The following is an 18,519-nucleotide window of genomic DNA, read 5'->3' as shown; positions in this document are numbered from 1 at the left end:
TAGCTAGTGCAGATATGAAAAAAGGGATTTAACATGGCAGGCATCATCACTCTTTACCAAGAGACTTTAGGTTTATGCCAGTGAACCACACGTAAGCCTGTGTACAACACAGGCCTGCCACTGATGATGTGACTTTTCATAAGCTGAATTTGCTTCCTCGCACCTCTCTCTCTCTCTCTCTCTCTCTCTCTCTCTCTCTCTCTCTCTCTCTCTCTCTCTCTCTCTCTCTCTCTCTCTCTCTGTGCTTGTCAGCAGCGTAAAAAGCAGTACAGTTTGTCAAGAACGATATGCTTTGAGCAATACTTGCTGGCAACTCCTAATAAGAAAATCTCCTCGCAAAGTCCTCATGCGTAAGTATTCTCTCTCTCTCTCTCTCTCTCTCTCTCTCTCTCTCTCTCTCTCTCTCTCTCTCTCTCTCTCTCTCTCTCTCTCTCTCTCCCCCAGCCCCCGTGTTTATCTCTCTTCCCGTCTGTAGAGGTGAGTAAGTCGTAAGACTAATGAGCTTGGCTACCTGTTCGTGGATGCTCTTAATTTCATTTGCATGGAAGAGCAGAGCGCTGGCCTCGTTAAGGTGGGGAGACAAGCGATGGCTAAGATGAGGCCAGGAATAGAAGGAGGAGAGATGGGAGACAAAGAAAGAGTGGAAATAAGGAGAGGGATGTGAGGTGAGGCAGACATAGGGAATGGGAGGACGGAAATGGTTGGCTAATGTTTAGTAATGGGACAATATGGGATGAGAACAGATGATTAAAAGGGATGGATGAGAAATGTATAAAGGAGAGGCGTTCAAGGAAGGTAGTTGAGAGATGGTTTTAAGGGGGAAAAAAGGATCGTGGACTATATTTTCGATAAGGTATATCATAGAATGGACAATGGTTGTGAGTAATGGGGCTAATAAAAGAGGATAATGGGATTACATGCAAAACTTATTGAAGGAGATCAGCACCTCGATTGAGGGAGTGAAACACGACTACATTGCCATCGTCAATAGAGCACTTATGGTGTAGTCAAGGTAGATATTCTTAATCTGGCCTTGGCAGACACTACATTTTTCGAGGTAACGATTTTCCCAGAGAGCTTTAAATGGCGAGAACTATGGTTTGAGAAAGAACTCCCACTATTTTGGAAAGATATTCGTTTATGTTGTATATACTTTGGAAAGATATTCGTTTATGTTGTATATACTTTGGAAAGATATTCGTTTATGTTGTATATACTTTGGAAAGATATTCGTTTACTTTGTATATACTTATACTTCTTGTGATTGCAATTTAGTAAAGCACAAGTATAAAAAAAAATATATGGTTGACATCATAGGTGCTTTGTTGAGACATTCGAACACTATGACCACGGCTTCGGCGAGAAAAGGAAAGATGTAGCCATTCGAATACATGTAGCACCGGATGAGCGAACGTCTCCGCTCTACAAAATTGGCTACATCATAAGCACATTATTTTTTTCCCCTCATCTTCCCTTATAAGAAGTATATGTCAAAGGCCAGACTAGGCATACTATACGCTAAATTTGCCTAATTAGCAATTAGTAAGACTCTTTTTACTTTTCTGAAGCACTAGCTAGACTGCGAGGAAAATTTAGCATCGACTTTTTTGAAGATTATTCGTATAATCTCTTTCTCTCTCTCTCTCTCTCTCTCTCTCTCTCTCTCTCTCTCTCTCTCTATATATATATATATATATATATATATATATATATATATATATATATATATATATATATATATATATATACTCCTTGCAGTATACTTATATTTTGCTGGTAGTAAAACTTACCCACACTTGAAATTTGTGAGAAGACGTGCGCAATTTCATTAGTTTGCTGGAATCCAGCAATGGGTATCATGTATCAGTGACTGAATCGAAAACAAAAGAGGACAGCTGCAATGTTTCTCTTTTTTTTTCCAATACGCATATTGCACCACAATGCTTCTTAAACGTATTTGATTCCATTCTATAGAACGCTGATGCTCCTGTCTTCTCATACCGGCACTGAATGATATCCATTTGGCTCTAAAATGTAACATTATAAGTTATGATTAGCCCCTGTATTTTTGATGGTAATACGAGTTTTTCTTGAATGAAGGACGCGATACTGTAAGTCTCTATATTATTGTATTATTGTTGGGGGTGCAGGCCGAGAGATGGGGGAAAACTGGGTTGTGAAACGACTTCGAAGAAAAACGGGCTACATTTTGTAAGTCATTTGAGGAATTCACTGCCAGTCTGTGAGAAAGCGAACGTGGCAAGCTAAGGTCTGTAGGTGAGGATGAATAGGGTACCAGGATGACTGAGAGACGAGTTGGTGATAGAGACGAAAATCGTGGTTGTGGTATACAAGGAAATAAGTTGATCCCAAAGTCTTCATAAACCGTTTTCTATTCTGCGGGTTATAGAATTCATATACAACTGTCGTAATTGACACATGATATTTATAAGAGCTTATGATGATTTGTGACTTTCTAGCTTTAGACGTTTAAAAAACTATTAATATTACGCATCTGTGATACGTGAAGTTCAAGCCAACATTGTCTTGACATGAATAGTTCAAAAGTCATCATATTCAACGCACTTTAGAAAACAGATTATGACTTGCATAGACGTGGTTCTACCGCAGAATTCTAGTCATGTAGGTTCCAGACCCAGCATACACAGAATCGGACCACACATGGAACAAAATGAAACGGGAGACCAACCGCAATACCTTTCTAACCCTTAACCAAGTAATAAAACTCAGCCAACAATTTCACGGGAATCCGGCAAAAGAAAAAGAGAGTGTCCTTCTTCCATCCTATCTCCACGATGCTTTTTCTTCTTTCTCTCTCTCGGTCCCTCGATCTCTTCTCCTTACGACGATACCACTAAACCTTTTCCAATCCTTTAACCTACCCTCCTGCGGACACCCCCCTCCCTTCCTTTTCCACCTCGCCTGATCACACACATGTGATCCACAGTCAGATTTTCTCCTTTCATCTCTGGAGCGGGAAAACACCCCCCCTTCAATGATCCATATATTTCTCACGTCCTTAGGCATCTCGACCTTTGATGTACGCGGGCCCCTTCTCATCTCGTCCCGTCGCTACTCCGACGCCTCCCGAGGACCAATTAAGGCGCCTTTAAGAGAGAAGCCATATATAAAAAAAAAAAGGCATGGAGACAGATACTCGCCCTGAAGGTATCATAACGAAATTGAAAATAACTGCGTATGATTATTTTTTTTTTTCTGTCTTCACTCCTTCCGTATAATACTCCGAGAACTGAGGAGGAAACACGTCATCAGTGTACAAGAACCGACCTTTGATCTTCATTGACATTGTTCCATGTGTGTCGTTTCTGCAGATAAACATATCGTGTGTTTTTTCTTGTCTTTTTCCCTTATTCTCCTAGCATGTTCCGTGGGTATCTATGGGGAAATGCAAAGTCAGCCTTACCAATAGATTCCCGTAATTTCTTAAGATTTGAGGAGTTTTGTCCTAAGCTTCCTTGTTCCCCTCCCCCAAAAGATAAAAACTTTAGCAGATTTCACTGCATTGAGGAATATTGTGTTATTTCTTAGCATCATCTTTCCGCTATATTTGCTTTTGATGTTTTACGAACGTCTGTTATGACTTATTCCTCAAATTCCATGAAAACGGGAACGCGTTTAATTAAATGGCACTGATGCCGTTAGATATCCAATCATTTTATCAAGGATAAGTCAGCGCGTCATTTAAAGATACATCAGTATGTTGCATTGCTATTATGATGTACAGCAGCGTACGAAGGGCAATGGCTGCCACGTACCATAGGGTTGAATGCCATATAAACTAAATATCTTTGACACAGTTTACACAGGATTGAGCGGGTGAACTCCATGGCACTAGGTTTAATAAAACGTCTGAGTTACAGTCGGAGGTTTAGAGGCCATAAATCTGACCGCCATGGAGGAGATAAGAGTAATTGGTGACTTAATCGCTGCCCATAAATTTTCGGATCAGTTTAGTAGTGTCGAGAGTGAACATCTCTTCGAAAGATACGAAGATAGAGTAAGGCCTTAGCCTAGCTATATTTGTTGATGCTACTGATTCTTGAACACATATATACACAGTCCATGACACTGAGGACTTCGAAACCCACCGCATCTTCAATAATTCTCTCACAGCTAATAAGAGAACTGTTTTGTCTCGTAGTTAATGAGCGAATCACAATATCATTATATATGTATATGTCTGTGTGTGTGTGTGTGTATATATATATATATATATATATATATATATATATATATATATATATATATATATATATATATATACGTTGAGATGTATAGGTACGTACGTGTGCGTGTGTGGATGTGTATGTATATACATGTGTATCCACATACACATGGGATGGGCCATTCTTTCGTCTCCTTGCACAACCTCGCTAACGCGAGAGGCAGCGACAAAGTATAATAAAAAAGAAATGATATATATATATATATATATATATATATATATATATATATCATGGAGAGAATGAGTGAGGAAAGATTGACCAAGAGGATATATGTGTCGGAGGTGGAGGGAACGAGGAGAAGTGGGAGACCAAATTGGAGGTGGAAAGATAGAGTGAAAAAGATTTTGTGTGATCGGGGCCTGAACATGCAGGAGGGTGAAAGGAGGGCAAGGAATAGAGTGAATTGGATCGATGTGGTATACCGGGGTTGACGTGCTGTCAGTGGATTGAATCAGGGCATGTGAAGCGTCTGGGGTAAACCATGGAAAGCTGTGTAGGTATGTATATTTGCGTGTGTGGACGTATGTATATACATGTGTATGGGGGTGGGTTGAGCCATTTCTTTCGTCTGTTTCCTTGCGCTACCTCGCAAACGCGGGAGACAGCGACAAAGCAAAAAGAAAAATAAAAAAGATATATATATCAGAGATTAGTGTGGGTGTAAGAGAGAACGGTATGTAGAGGATGGTGAAACAAGGAAGTTAAAGACTTATTAGAAGAGAAAGATTTTTTTTCCTTTCTTCAAATCATAACAAAAGTTTAGATTAAAAAAAAAATCCAAATTTCAAGTGACAAAAGAATAGTTTATATTTTCAAAAAAAGAAAATATTTTTCGAGTCATAAAAGTTTAGATTAAAAAAGGAAATGAATTTTGTCGTTTTTTTCAAATAAAAGAGTAAATTCCTTTTTTTAATGCCAAAAATTTAAGTTAAAGGATTTTTTTTTTGTCACAAGAGAAAAGTTTAGATTTGAAAAAAAAAATCATTTTCGATTCAGAAAAGTTTCGATTTAAGAAACTTTTTCACTTTTATGTAGTCATAAAAGAAAAGTGTAGATTTTGAAGAAAAAAAAAAATCATTTTTTGAAGTCATAAAAGAAACTAAGATGTAAAAAAGAAAAAGTCCTTTTCTCATGTAATAAAAGCAAAGTTAAAATTTTCAAATCGGAAAATTCTTTTTTCCTTTCTTCAAATTATAAGATAAAAGAATAGATTAAACAAATCCTTTTTTCAAGTAATAAAAAAAATGTTTAGATAATTTTTTTTTCCTTTTTCAAGTTATAACATAAAAGATTATTTTTTTGAAAAAATATTCCTTTTTTTCAACTAATAAAAGAAAAGTTTAGATTTAAGAAATGAAATATTTTTCCTTTTTTGAACTTAGAAAAGTTTAGATGTTAAAAAGAAAATTGATTTTTTTTTCCCATTTTATGAAATCATGAAAGAAAAGTTTAGATAAAAGAAAATCCTTTTTTCTTGTCATTAAAGAAAAGTTTAATTTTCAAAAGAAAAGGAAGAAAAAGAAAATGATGGTAAAAAGGCTTCCTCACAAAGTATCAGCTATGGGGACAGGCTGTGTATAGGCAGTGTCCCGCCATTCTTGGTAGGAGATTGCCCCGGGAATGTCGTCACCAAGATAATGGTCGACACAGTCATACAGACGGTTCAGACGGGCGATGTCAGCGCGGGACAATTCTTCCCTCTGTCCTATTGCGTGGTTGTGCCTCCCCTTTACTGTGATGGTAGGGAATGAGGCATCCTTAGCAAAGCTATAAGTTGGGTAGTGGAGGATGCTGTTGTAATCGTAGGGTAGACCCATAGTTATCAGATAGCCATAATAACCTTCGATCTTGGCGAAGTTCTTCATCCGGACAGGCGCAATGTTCGTCAGGTTGAGGAAGATGTAATCGTCTCGGTCAGGACGTTGATGCTCGTGGTGGAAGCCAGCGGCGTGGAGCATTTCGTGAGCGAAGGTTTCCTTGCGTTTGAAGCACTTCCCACTCAGGTACATGTCCTGTGACGACTGGCCTAAGTAGCCTACATATGACGAGCAGGTAGGCCTACTGACGAAGGTTATATGTGGGACGTCCCAGCTCCCGGCTGCAGCTGTGTACCTCACGCAAGAGACCGAGTTCAGGTAGTTCATGGTGGCGTAAATGTGTCTCTTGAACACTTCAGGTACGTCCTCCAGGTTTAGCTTGATGGTCTTGTCGGGCCATTTTATCTTGGTGGTCCAGTTGATGGCATATGACCGGTCAATCATCTCCCTTTGTCTAGCTGCTTCCTGCATCCGGGTTGGAGCCCCACCAGCCCTTGACATCTCATCAACCACACCAACATCCACGAGCACTGCCACAAGCACAAATGCTGCCTCCAACAAGACCAGGTAGAAGAATAGCCTTTTGGTCATTTTCTTTGTCCATGCTTAAAAGAGGATTTCGGGTAAGGGATATGACTTTATATCCTTGATGCACATAATAGTTAAGATGGAGCAGGGGTAAAATAAAGCGTATACAAAAATTGCTAAACATTTTCAAAAAGTTCGTAGTGAAGATACAGTAGTTAGAGCGAGTACAGACGAGGATAGGCATATACCTCTAGTGTAGTGATGATGATGGGTTAGGTCAAAGTTTTTCAAAAGTCGCTTCAAAAGCTAGTGATGGCGAGGATGTAAATAAGTTGAGGGATGTACTAGCTATACGCCTTTGTCATGAAACTTGATTCAAGGGCAAATAGGGTCGAGAATGTAATGGAGATGTGTGATGAAGATAGCCTTTCACGATTATGGTGTAGTGAAAGTAGTGAAGATGAAGGTGTAGTGAAGATGGTGTAGTGAAGATGAAGGTGTAGTGAAGATTATGGTTTAGTGAAAGTAGTGAAGATTTGGGTGTAGTTAAGATGATGGTTTAGTGAAAGTAGTGAAGATGTGGGTGTAGTTACGATCACGGTTTACTGAAGATCATGGTGTAGTGAATATTGCGGTGTCGTGACGATTATGGTGTAGTGAAAGTAAATAAGATGGTGTAGTGATGATTGTGGTCTAATGAAGATTGTAGTGTAGTGAAGGTAAGGGTGTAGTGAAGAGTATGGTGGAGTGAAAGCAAAGTAGTGAAGATGAAGGTGTGGTGGTGATTGCGGTCTAGTGAAGATTGTGGTGTAGTGAAAGTAGTGAAGATAGTGTAGTTAAAATAGTGAAGATGAGGGTGAAGGTTATGGTGTAGTGAAAGTATTGAAGATGAGGGTGTAGTGAAGATTATGGTTTAGTGAAGATTACGGTGTAGTGATAATTTTGTTATAGTGATGATTATGGTTTCAAGATTATGGTGTGGTGATGAGGGTGTAGTGATTGTGGTTAGTGAAGATTATGGTGTAGTGAAAGTAATGAAGATGAAGGTTTAGTGAAAGTGAAGATGAGGATGTAGTAAAGATTGTGGTGTAGTGCAAGTAGTGAACATGAGGGTGTGGTAAAGAGATGGGCCTAGTAAAAATGGTTGTCCAGACCTACACATGATAACGACCCGTTCTATAACAATAATAATAATAATTTTAATAATAATGATAATGATGATAATAATAATAATAATAATGTTGGGGTGAGAGCATCACTAAACTTTGGGGAGAATAGAAAGGTATTTTGGTAAGAGAATAAATAGGAACATCGGTGAAGGTGGCAAGTGATAGCAGGTAGTGAGGAAGTGAGAAGGAAATGGATTGAGTATTCTGAAGGTCTTTTGAATGTGTTTGATGATAGTGTGGCAGATGTCGGGTGTTTTGGCAGGGGTGGCGTACAAAGCGACAGAGTTAGGGAGAATGGTTTCGTTAAGAGAGGAGGTAGTGAAAGCTTTGCGGAAGGTGATATCAGGTAAGGCTGCAGGTTTAGATGGTATTGCTGTGGAATTTCTTTAGAAATGGGGTAACTGTTGTTGATAAGCTGGTAAAGATATCTAACATATGTATGGATCATAGTCAAGTGTTTGAGGATTGGCGGAATGAATGCATAGTGTCATAGTACAAAGGCAAAAGAGATATAGGCGAGTGTTCAAACTACAAAGGCATAAGTTTGTTGAGCATTCCAGGGAAATTATATAGGACCACACTTGGAATAACGCAATTTCTCTCTCTCTCTCTCTCTCTCTCTCTCTCTCTCTCTCTCTCTCTCTCTCTCTCTCTCTCTCTCTCTCTCTCTCTCTCTCTCTCTCATGGCATATCGGTGTTGAATCACCAGACACATGCTGGGGTCCAAATACGAAGAGAAAACGGGAAAATATAAAATATTGCCCTCAAAGCGCTAGTGGTTTGACCAGGTAGGATTTTATCTAGCTATTTATGTGGGATTTTATCCAGCTATTCGTGTGGGATTTTAGCTATTCATGTAGGATTTCATCTAGCTATTTATGTGGGATTTTATCACGCTATTTATGTGGGATTTCATCTAGCTATTTATGAGCAATCAAATGATTTACCTTATATGTATAAGCTGTGTATGTCCCAAGTTCTGACTTCGTTGCTCATTTATTTGAACCTTGACTCATAATAACTCACGTTTTCTATCCTCATTTCGAAGAGCCACGACCAATCTAATCGACTCTCAGGATGATGATATAGTCATCTATTTTTGCACATAATTTGATAACTATTCATTCGATCATAAACATTAAATTTTGATACACAAATGTTCGCAAATGCTCACATAATCTTTGTGTTACAGGAATGCTAATAATTCCAGTTGAATTCGAGGGTCGTCTTCCGTATGAACTCTCAAAAGATCTAGTACTGAGTCTGTGGAATTCAGGAGCCCCAGTCACACAGGTGAGATGTTGGAATAGCACCCAAACATTGATCCCTTGACGATGCTGCAGGCCAGGGTAGGAGTCGTGTACTGATTCGCTTCATGAAGTCAATGAGCACAGGTCTGTGTTCATCAGAGCGTTCAGCACTGCTTCAAACACACCAATTCCCTGTCATGAAGACATGCGATATGCTTTCCATGTCGCAGCTGGTCGTGGCGTTGGAAGTTAGGTAGTGTAGTAATGGTAACTGCAGGTCGCAAGCAATCACCTCATATATATATATCATTTTTTTTCTTTTTCGTATGCATTCGCCATTTCCCGCGATAGCGAGGTAGCGTAAGGAACAGATGGCTGAGCCTTTGAGGGGAAGAGAATCCTCACTTGGCCGCCGTGTCTGTTTCTTTTTTTTTTGATAAGTGAAATAGGAGGGGAGGATTTCAAGACCTCCAACTGCTCCTACCCCTTTTAGTCGCCTTCTACGACACGCAGGGAATACGTGGGAAGTTTTCTTTCTCCCATAGCCCTAGAGATTATATATATATATATATATATATATATATATATATATATATATATATATATATATATATATATATATATATATATTTTTATGCTATTCGCCATTTCCCGCGTTAGCAAGGTAGCGTTAAGAACAGAGGACTGGGCCTCTGAGGGAATATCCTCACCTGGCCTCGTTCTCTCTTCCTTCTTTTGGAAAATTAAAAAAAATACGAGTACATGCAACGAGAGTTTGGCAAGGAGAAATACCAACATGTATAAAAAGTCATCCAAGGACAAGCGCCATCGTTTATTAATCACATTTACACGGAATTATGTGCCCGAGGAAACGCATTCATTCGGAAATCTAAACGGAATAAACAGGCGAACATCCGTACAGAGGATTGGGAAGACTTGTAAGTAAATTGGGGTAAAGGACCAAACACTAGAGAGAGAGAGAGAGAGAGAGAGAGAGAGAGAGAGAGAGAGAGAGAGAGACCCTGAATACTTTCATCACGGAGGACTTGAAAATGAGCCGGTGCCAACTGCACGTCTCCGTCCGTCTCTCACATGTCCCACAACTTTCGAGATGTAATCTTCTTCCGCTGCATCTTCGTCTTAAGATGATTTCGAAGAGAGAACCTCATCGGAGAGTTCTTCTCTGAAGGTCTTGTAGTTATTTATCTGGACATTACCCTACCTCGTTTTCACGAGTTAGTGCTCGAATAGTGATATAGTCCTGTCTGATATATTCGAGAAGATATTTGATGAATACTCACCATCAAGTGACTATTCGTGGCATACATCTGTAGGCAATACCATAACAAGGATGACACTGACACACAAACACACCCCTGACGAATAAGGCTATAGCAAACAAGATACTGGGGAATGTCCTAAGATGACTACAGAGGCACTCGGTTTCTCTCAACTTTGTAGCCAAGACTGCCACAACAAGATGAAGTTTTTTTTTGTGTGTGGTGAATCTTTAACGAAGTGAGAGAGACTCGCGAGATGTGAGGGAGCGTCTCTCTCTCTCTCTCTCTCTCTCTCTCTCTCTCTCTCTCTCTCTCTCTCTCTCTCTCTCTCTCTCTCTCTCTCTCTCTCTCTCTCTCGCGCGTCAAAGTCCGCTCGTGTTGCTCTTTACTCCCTCCACTTTGGGGAGTTATTGTGGTACGGGAGTAAACTGTTACGAGACAGCTTATGTTCACTGTTGACTTAAACATGGGGTTTACGACACGACCACCAGCGCTGGTGATCATACGTTCACTAACGCAGGCCAAACACAGCTCAGTTTCATTTCTAATTCATTTTCTTTTAATCAGTTAAGATTTTCGTAGGTTTTGTGCTAAATGTGAATATAGATTTTTGACAGTTATTAGCACTATCAACGCCTCTTACTCCACCTTCATATGTCCTCCTGGACACCGGGTTTTTCATTTCTGTTATCAAGCAAGGGATAGGAAAACCTACTGTCCTTTCCATTCCATTTTACCCTTACCTGGAAGAGAACATATGCATTGCTTAGGGTTTGAGAAAAGCTTATGTTTTCGAGGTGCTGAGCAAGCGAAAGATCAAGTCCATAGCCACTAAGGAATAGGACTAGATCTTATTTAAGACCCACACTGCAGTGTTGTGAGAGTTAAACAAGGGCAAGGGAGATAGAAAATAACATAGGAAGCGGGCCAAGGGGGTAGACAGAGCAGAATAGACACAATACGGGAACCGATCGAACACAGGCAATGCTCAAGCATTCAAAAGGAATTTCTATACCGCTGGTGTATATCTATAGTGTGGCATTGTAGTTTTCTTACCATAAAAGATCATGCTGTCACTAGAATATATATATATATATATATATATATATATATATATATATATATATATATATATATATATATATATATATATATTATATATATAAAGAGGGCCAGGTGAGGATATTCCCTCAAAGGCCCAGTCCTCTGTTCTTAACGCTACCTCGCTATCGCGGGAAATGGCGAATAGTATGAAAAAAAAAAAAAAAATATATATATATATATATATATATATATATATATATATATATATATATATATATATATATATATATATAATGCGTAGCTCTTCCTTCCATCATATATTGTCTTCGAAATATTTTCGGGATGAACAAAAGTTTGAGCTCAGCAATGTGTGCGAAGTATCCGGGAAATGCGCGTCGAAATATAGTCAGCAATAAAGCGTTCCCTGACGACGCTCTATCTAAAGAGGATATTCTGACACCGAATATCAAAAAAATATTCGCAGGTATTCCTGAATCCCTACATTACGCACGGGGATGTGCTTGCCATCCTGCACAGTGCCATTCCTGGAGTGGCCAAGTAATTTGCTAACGCCCACAGAACGCTGAGGTAAGGCCTGCTTTATGCCAAGTCGAAAGAGCTGGTGTGGTGGTCCATTGTGCTAGGTAATATCCTAAAGTCCCTCTTGTCTTTTCGGGCACAGGGAGTTTTCTGTAATTCCTCGGTGTCTGGGTTCTGCATTCCCTAAATATTTTCTATTTGTCTAAAATTCATTCTTGTAATATTAGTTTTTATGCTAGCTGAGACAGGATGGGCTCTTAATCAAGAACATTTCATATGCGATATATATATTGTATATTTTCTTTCTTTCTTTCAAACTATTCGCCATTTCCCAGCATTAACAAGGTAGCGTTAAGAACAGAGGACTGGGCCTCTGAGGGAATATCCTCACCTGGCCCCCTTCTTTGTTCCTTCTTTTGGAAACTTGAAAAAAAAAAAAAAAAACAAGAGGGGAGGATTTCCAGCCCCCCGCTCCCTCCCCTTTTAGTCGCCTTCTACGACACGCAGGGAATACGTGGGAAGTATTCTTTCTCCCAAATCCCTAGGGATAGATATTGTATATATGTACAAATATATTCTAGCCTGAGCCAGGTACCTATTTTGTCGACTAACCCTTAGAGGTGGATGAACAGCTGGGTTGACTGTGGACCGACTGCCGCAACCAGTATTCGAACCTATGCACTCTATCCTTGGCGGCCTGTGAGTTCTTTGCGATCAGGAACGCTATCTTCTACACCACGGAAGTCTATAGATGCTTAATATGAGCTTAATGTTGCCATGTGTGATTACCTCAATAGATACTTGAGAACAACAGTATGATTCTCGAGGATGATATGTGTGGCCCTTAGGTATTACGGCTTGGCATTCATCCTGATCCTTGAGGGTCAAGTTTAAGGGTCGAACTTAAGGGTTACGTCGTCGTACTTAACGTATTATACCATAGTATTCAAGAAGTTAAATGCTTCACTTCAACGAATCTTTGATTCATGAATACAAGCACATACTTTCTCTGTTACACATACATATGCATTGGAATTAAACGCTTCTCTTTACCACTGCGTACTCTGAATATTTTTATTCTCCTGCATTGACTGCGTTTTTTTTTTTACATCATTTATCTTTCGTTGTGATTCATTCTCAATTTTCCTTGTCACCACATCAGATCTTGCCTGTGTTCTGTGTAAATCTGCGTTTTATTTCCCCCCTGCAACTTCCTCGTCATTCCAGACATTCCATCCATATGGTGCGTCGAATCCAATTCAACATTTCCTTGCATCTTACGAGAGGTGTGTGTGTGTGTGTGTGTGTGTGTGTGTGTGTATTCCACTCCCAACTTTCAACTTATTCTTTGTGTCCAGTCGCGCGATACTTGGCTCCAGAGCCACAATGTCAACTTTTCTGCCATTTCAACGTTTAATCCCATTCCAGTGTTCCTATTGTCCCTTGAAGACCAGACGTTGCTCTCCGCAAGCCATTGACTGCCAGCCACGCGGAATGGAACGGCTTCGCACCGAGATGGACTCTCTCTCTCTCTCTCTCTCTCTCTCTCTCTCTCTCTCTCTCTCTCGATCGCTATGTCGGACGAATTTCGCTCTCGTCCGTCTGATCTTGAGTACTGGGACAAAATGGGAGTATACGATCCGTCGCGATCAAATTCATCGTCTAGCTCCTCCGTGTCTAACAGGTACCTGCACCTGGGTATTCCATGTCCCAAGTGACCGAATGAATGTGTTTCATTTTTTTGACTGGAAGGATTTCAGAAGGACGGTATGATTAATTTGATTCAAGTGTAGCCGCATTTTAGTTCCCCCTTAATTAGGTTTGTGATTATAGGGCTTGAAGAGTAATTCAAAGGTTACTTATGTGTCTGAGTTATGACACTTTATATTTACGTGAGTAGACAAGTTTGAGTGTATTACAGTAGCGATTTTTTCATATTCATTTTGGTGAAGGTTTTTTCTATACTTCACTATAGATATTATAGTAAATTACTCCCTATACGGACACTATGTACCGATTACCCTAATTTTATTTAGTGACTGTTACGATGAATTCAAAATATACCGTAAAGTTAGAAAAAACGTTATAACTCTGGTATATTCGTAATTTGTTTTTTATTCAAGATCAAATATTGCGCCACGTATATCAAACCAAATATTACGCCGCGTATATCAAACCAAATATTACGCCGCGTATATCAAACCAAATATTACGCCGCGTATATCAAACCAAATATTACGCCGCGTATATCAAACCAAATATTACGCCGCGTATATCAAACCAAATATTACGCCGCGTATATCAAACCAAATATTACGCCACGTATATCAAACCAAATATTACGCCGCGTATATCAAACCAAATATTACGCCGCGTATATCAAACCAAATATTACGCCGCGTATATCAAACCAAATATTACGCCGCGTATATCAAACCAAATATTACGCCACGTATATCAAACCAAATATTGTAGCTGAAGAAACTGGACCTACATTATCGTTGTGTTCCGTGAAGTCAACGTTGATGTGTTCATCTCCCAGACGTTCACGTGGAGGGGGACTGTCAACACCGTTTGGTTAGGCAAAACTCCTCTTCCCTCAGTACCTGTTTCCCGTTTCAGCTGTGTGAAATGGACATCGCGGTTTACAGCTGACGAAGTAGCTATATTTCTTAGGAACTGAAAACAGGAATGAGGAGGTAGTAACCTGGTTTCATGTTAAGAGTATTTAGAAGTATTTAAAAGAGGGCTGTTGTGTATGTGGCATCCCGCGTTGAAAATAGGAGACCGAGTTTTACATAAAGCGTTGGTGAAGGGAGTGACCTTTCAGATTTTTTTCTCCTCATCGCTAACCAGTTGCGAGCTGAAAGGATGGAAATGAAAACGAGCAGCCTGCGTACATAACGCTGGAGGAATTAATGAACAAATGTTTTCGCCCCTCCCCCCCTTTTCTTTTGTTACTGAGGTGTTTTTGAGATTTGATCTAGATACATGAATGAATTAGAATTAGACTAACATTCACCATGCACCCTGCTAGTGGTTTTCTTATTTCTCTTCTTTCTTTGGCATCATGAAAGAAGTTTTAATGAGACTTACAGAAACCATTTTTGTTTCTGATATCTTTACGAAGTCTTAGTTATCCCATTTTCTATTGGATTTTGAAGTCGCTTGTTATAAATAGGATTACGTGATTCCTTTGAGACATAATTTTTTTCTTCCTAGGTTGAATGACAATCGAAAGCTTATCGATTATTAAGCCTGAAATCGTAAACACACGTTAAAGATACAGAAAAAAAAAGATACTGGTTATCCATCTCACGTTACTTGATTTAATTGGGTTATTTGGGTTTAAGGCCTTCGACTAATAGGGTCATCATGGCCAGCAGCGTCGTCATAACTACCCATAGAGAAAACTTGAACAACATTTCTTAAACCGCTGCATATACGTCCCTGATTGGTTGGGTGGTTAGGCTTTAGGCCTATCAACTGCCAGGGTCATTAAGGGCGTCAATATAAGTTACATCCACCGACCGAAAATCTTTTTACCACCTTGTTCAGATGTTGAAGATAATTCTGACACCACATACGCTCTAACTATACATATGGCTCATGTATAAGTCCCTCGTATCTGTAATTGTGACTTATGATACCTTAAGAGACATGATTGAACATCTAGTGTGGGTATAACATGTTGGTGCTTTTCCATAGACTGGATATGAAGAATGCAAAGCAGTGAAGGAGTCCCCAAAGGAAAAAATGGGAACAGCTCTTGTGTGTGACGTCCTTCAAGTGTTGGAGTTTATATATTTCCACAACACGGCATTGAAAGACCTTGGTACGTCCACTCCAGCGAGGATCTCCCCTTCAGTGTATGCACTTTTTTTTTACGTATGTCAAAGGTTCCAGCTCGCTGACGAAAGCCCTGATCGAGGGGTATGGCCTAGATAGAATATAGAAAAGAGCCACGGTAAAAGATTGATAGGGTAGTAAAGGGGGAAAGAAGAAAAAGGAGAGAGTTTTTGATATTTCACATACATGACCAGAAGAAAACTTGATGGAAGATATTGGTGAAAAGCTTTAACAAATGTGTCACGAAGTGGTTTATTTGATATGGTAACGATACCTCTGCAAGGATCCAACAGGATAATAAAACTGAGGATAAAGAAAACGTTCAAAAGATCAGACAGTCATCATAAAGGAAAAGTGGGAATGTGTATAATGCAACATAATGCAACAGTCATAGTGTCAAGCAAGGTAATGAGTGGCGTGATCATGAGAACTTTCCCAACAAGAGATGGAAGTCTGATGAAGAAATATTGTGTCCTGTATAAGAATAGAAATTGTTGACAGCTTAGCAAGCTGAAATTGATAAGCTGGAAGGACCTCAGACACACTGTACATGAGATAGTTGATGGAATAGATCATATGAACTGAAATTAGGATTTAAAAGGGTCTTAAATTGAATTTTCTAGAAAGATGAAGAAACAAATTTATGATAGTCTGCGCAAGACAGCAGAGAGGGAGACAATAATGAATGTTTTTTGAACAAAAAACTTTGCTAGAAAAGTATGTGTGTCGAACATAACAAAGACGTCAAGAAATAGCAAATTTTTCATGCGAATACTGTAATATCAACTCGGACTTGTACATGGTTGATCTGGCAATACAAGACCCGAGATGTTGCCAAGCAAAATAGCAGACGTCATGATACACTGAAGGGAGACATGTAGGTTAAGCTTCAATCTTACTACATTACTCGATCTTGTTATTAAACCAGTGTCGCTTCTACCCAGCTAAAGCTACTGGATCATCTTGCTTGTGAAGTTGAACCCTACAAAGGCAACTGTTTTACACGGGATGACGTACACCTGTCGCGTTAACCTTGCACGCTGCAGTGTGAGTTCTTTGTTGCTAGATCCACGCCAGCCTTACCCAGAATTACTCCACGTCAGTTCTTGGCGCTTGTCTGACTAATGACACCAAGCTACATATGTCTGGCCAGGCAAGGTTAGGGCTAGATTCCTCATCGTACATCAGTGCTCGTATCGAGGAAGCCTTTAACCTCAAACCCCACATGGGTTCTGCCGATGGTAATAGATGACACAAACATAGACGGAGGAGTAGTGTTTCAGTAATGTTATGATGACGTCTTGGTGATAGCAATCCTCCCACAACACTGTGTTTAAGAGTAGTATATAGTGACTTCTTAGATGCAGGCAGACCTCTGTTCATTATGGTTCTGTCATACGGGTGGCTTTTAGCTCGTACGACTGTCTGTATTTTAAGTACTACCTCAATGGGTCCAGGTCCGCTTCCCCTCAGGTTAAACGAGAGCACCGACTTTGGAGGTGCGTGGTATCTGTTAGTGCGTGTGTGGTACAAACTGCACTGCCAATTAGTGTTGGGGCAATTGTCTACGAAAGGATATCCAAATCAGATTAGAAATCCATTCAGAGGAAACTATGAATATCTCTTATCATGAATGTGTTAACCCATTGTGATATGAATTGTACAAGAATATTGGTACAGTACATGAGCCTCGCCCGAAGCCCGTGAGTGGGAGCACATCCGTGCATATTACAGGAATTCGTGATTTTCGTGGACATGACAGGAATTCGTGATTTTCGTGCATATTACAGGAATTTGTGATTTTCGTGCATGTGCAGTATGCACTCTCCCCCACAGGAAGAGAGAACATACGATGTACATCTAGAAAATAAACAATATCCCATAAATGGTAAATTATTTAGATAATCAAAGGAAATTGACCAATAAACTGAGCAATTTCTTATGTACGTAGAATTTTGGTGAAAGCTGAATAGAATTGGGTTATATGGAGACCCCGACGGGTTCAGACCTTGAACAAATACATCGGTAAAAGTCTGTAGCGTTCCCTCGCCCTGACACAGGTGTGCAAGGACACAAACGAGAGACCATTCAACCCAGGGTGAGTGACGGTGGACGCAGAGGTTGGGTGGGGCTCGGGGCGCGAAAGAGGGGGGAGCGGTTACAGCCGAACGCTGGACAAAACAGTCGAATTAAACTAAGGGGTTGGGATTGGAACCTGTACCCCATGAGTATGATAGTACGACCTTTGAACATGATGGTACGACCCTTTGAACATGATGGTACGACCCTTGAACATGATGAGGTGACCCTTGAACATGATAGTACAAACCTTGAGCATGAGGTGACCCTTGAGCATGATGGTACGACCCTTGAACATGATGAGGTGACCTTGAACATGATAGTACGACCCTTGAACATGAGGTCATCCTTGAACATGATAGTACGACCCTTGATTACGAGGTGACCCTTGAACATGATGGTACGACCCTTGAGCATGACGACACGACTCTGGAACATGATATGACTTTTGAACATGACAGCAAGAGCCTTTGAACATGACAGATAGACCTTTGATCAAGGAATCTCGGGCATGATACGATCCTAGCGCACGACGATACGACCATTGAAGATTAACAGTACGACTCTTGAGCATGACGGTACGACCATTAAACACGACCAGATGATCTTTAGGTATGTCTATGACCTGACGCTTAAGCGTCAGAGTGCGTTCAAGGGTCATAACACCGCGCATAAGTTACTGAACATGAATCGCC

At 40.0% G+C, this 18,519-nt stretch overlaps 1 protein-coding gene and 1 long non-coding RNA gene across 3 annotated transcripts in view; one reads left to right on the top strand and one right to left on the bottom strand.

Moving 5' to 3' along the window:
• LOC139754260 (uncharacterized) overlaps positions 1-18,519 on the top strand; it is a 452,598-nt gene that overhangs the window by 390,739 nt on the left and 43,340 nt on the right. The window lies entirely within an intron of this gene.
• On the bottom strand, positions 5,671-6,676 carry LOC139753993 (zinc metalloproteinase nas-14-like). Its single transcript, XM_071670950.1, has one exon. The coding sequence runs from the start codon at positions 6,674-6,676 to the stop codon at positions 5,813-5,815; it is 864 nt and encodes a 287-aa protein (XP_071527051.1). The 3' UTR covers positions 5,671-5,812.

This window comes from Panulirus ornatus, chromosome 16 (genome assembly GCF_036320965.1).
Source record: "Panulirus ornatus isolate Po-2019 chromosome 16, ASM3632096v1, whole genome shotgun sequence".
NCBI lineage: Eukaryota > Metazoa > Arthropoda > Malacostraca > Decapoda > Palinuridae > Panulirus > Panulirus ornatus.
This window is presented reverse-complemented; position numbering and strand designations above follow the sequence as displayed.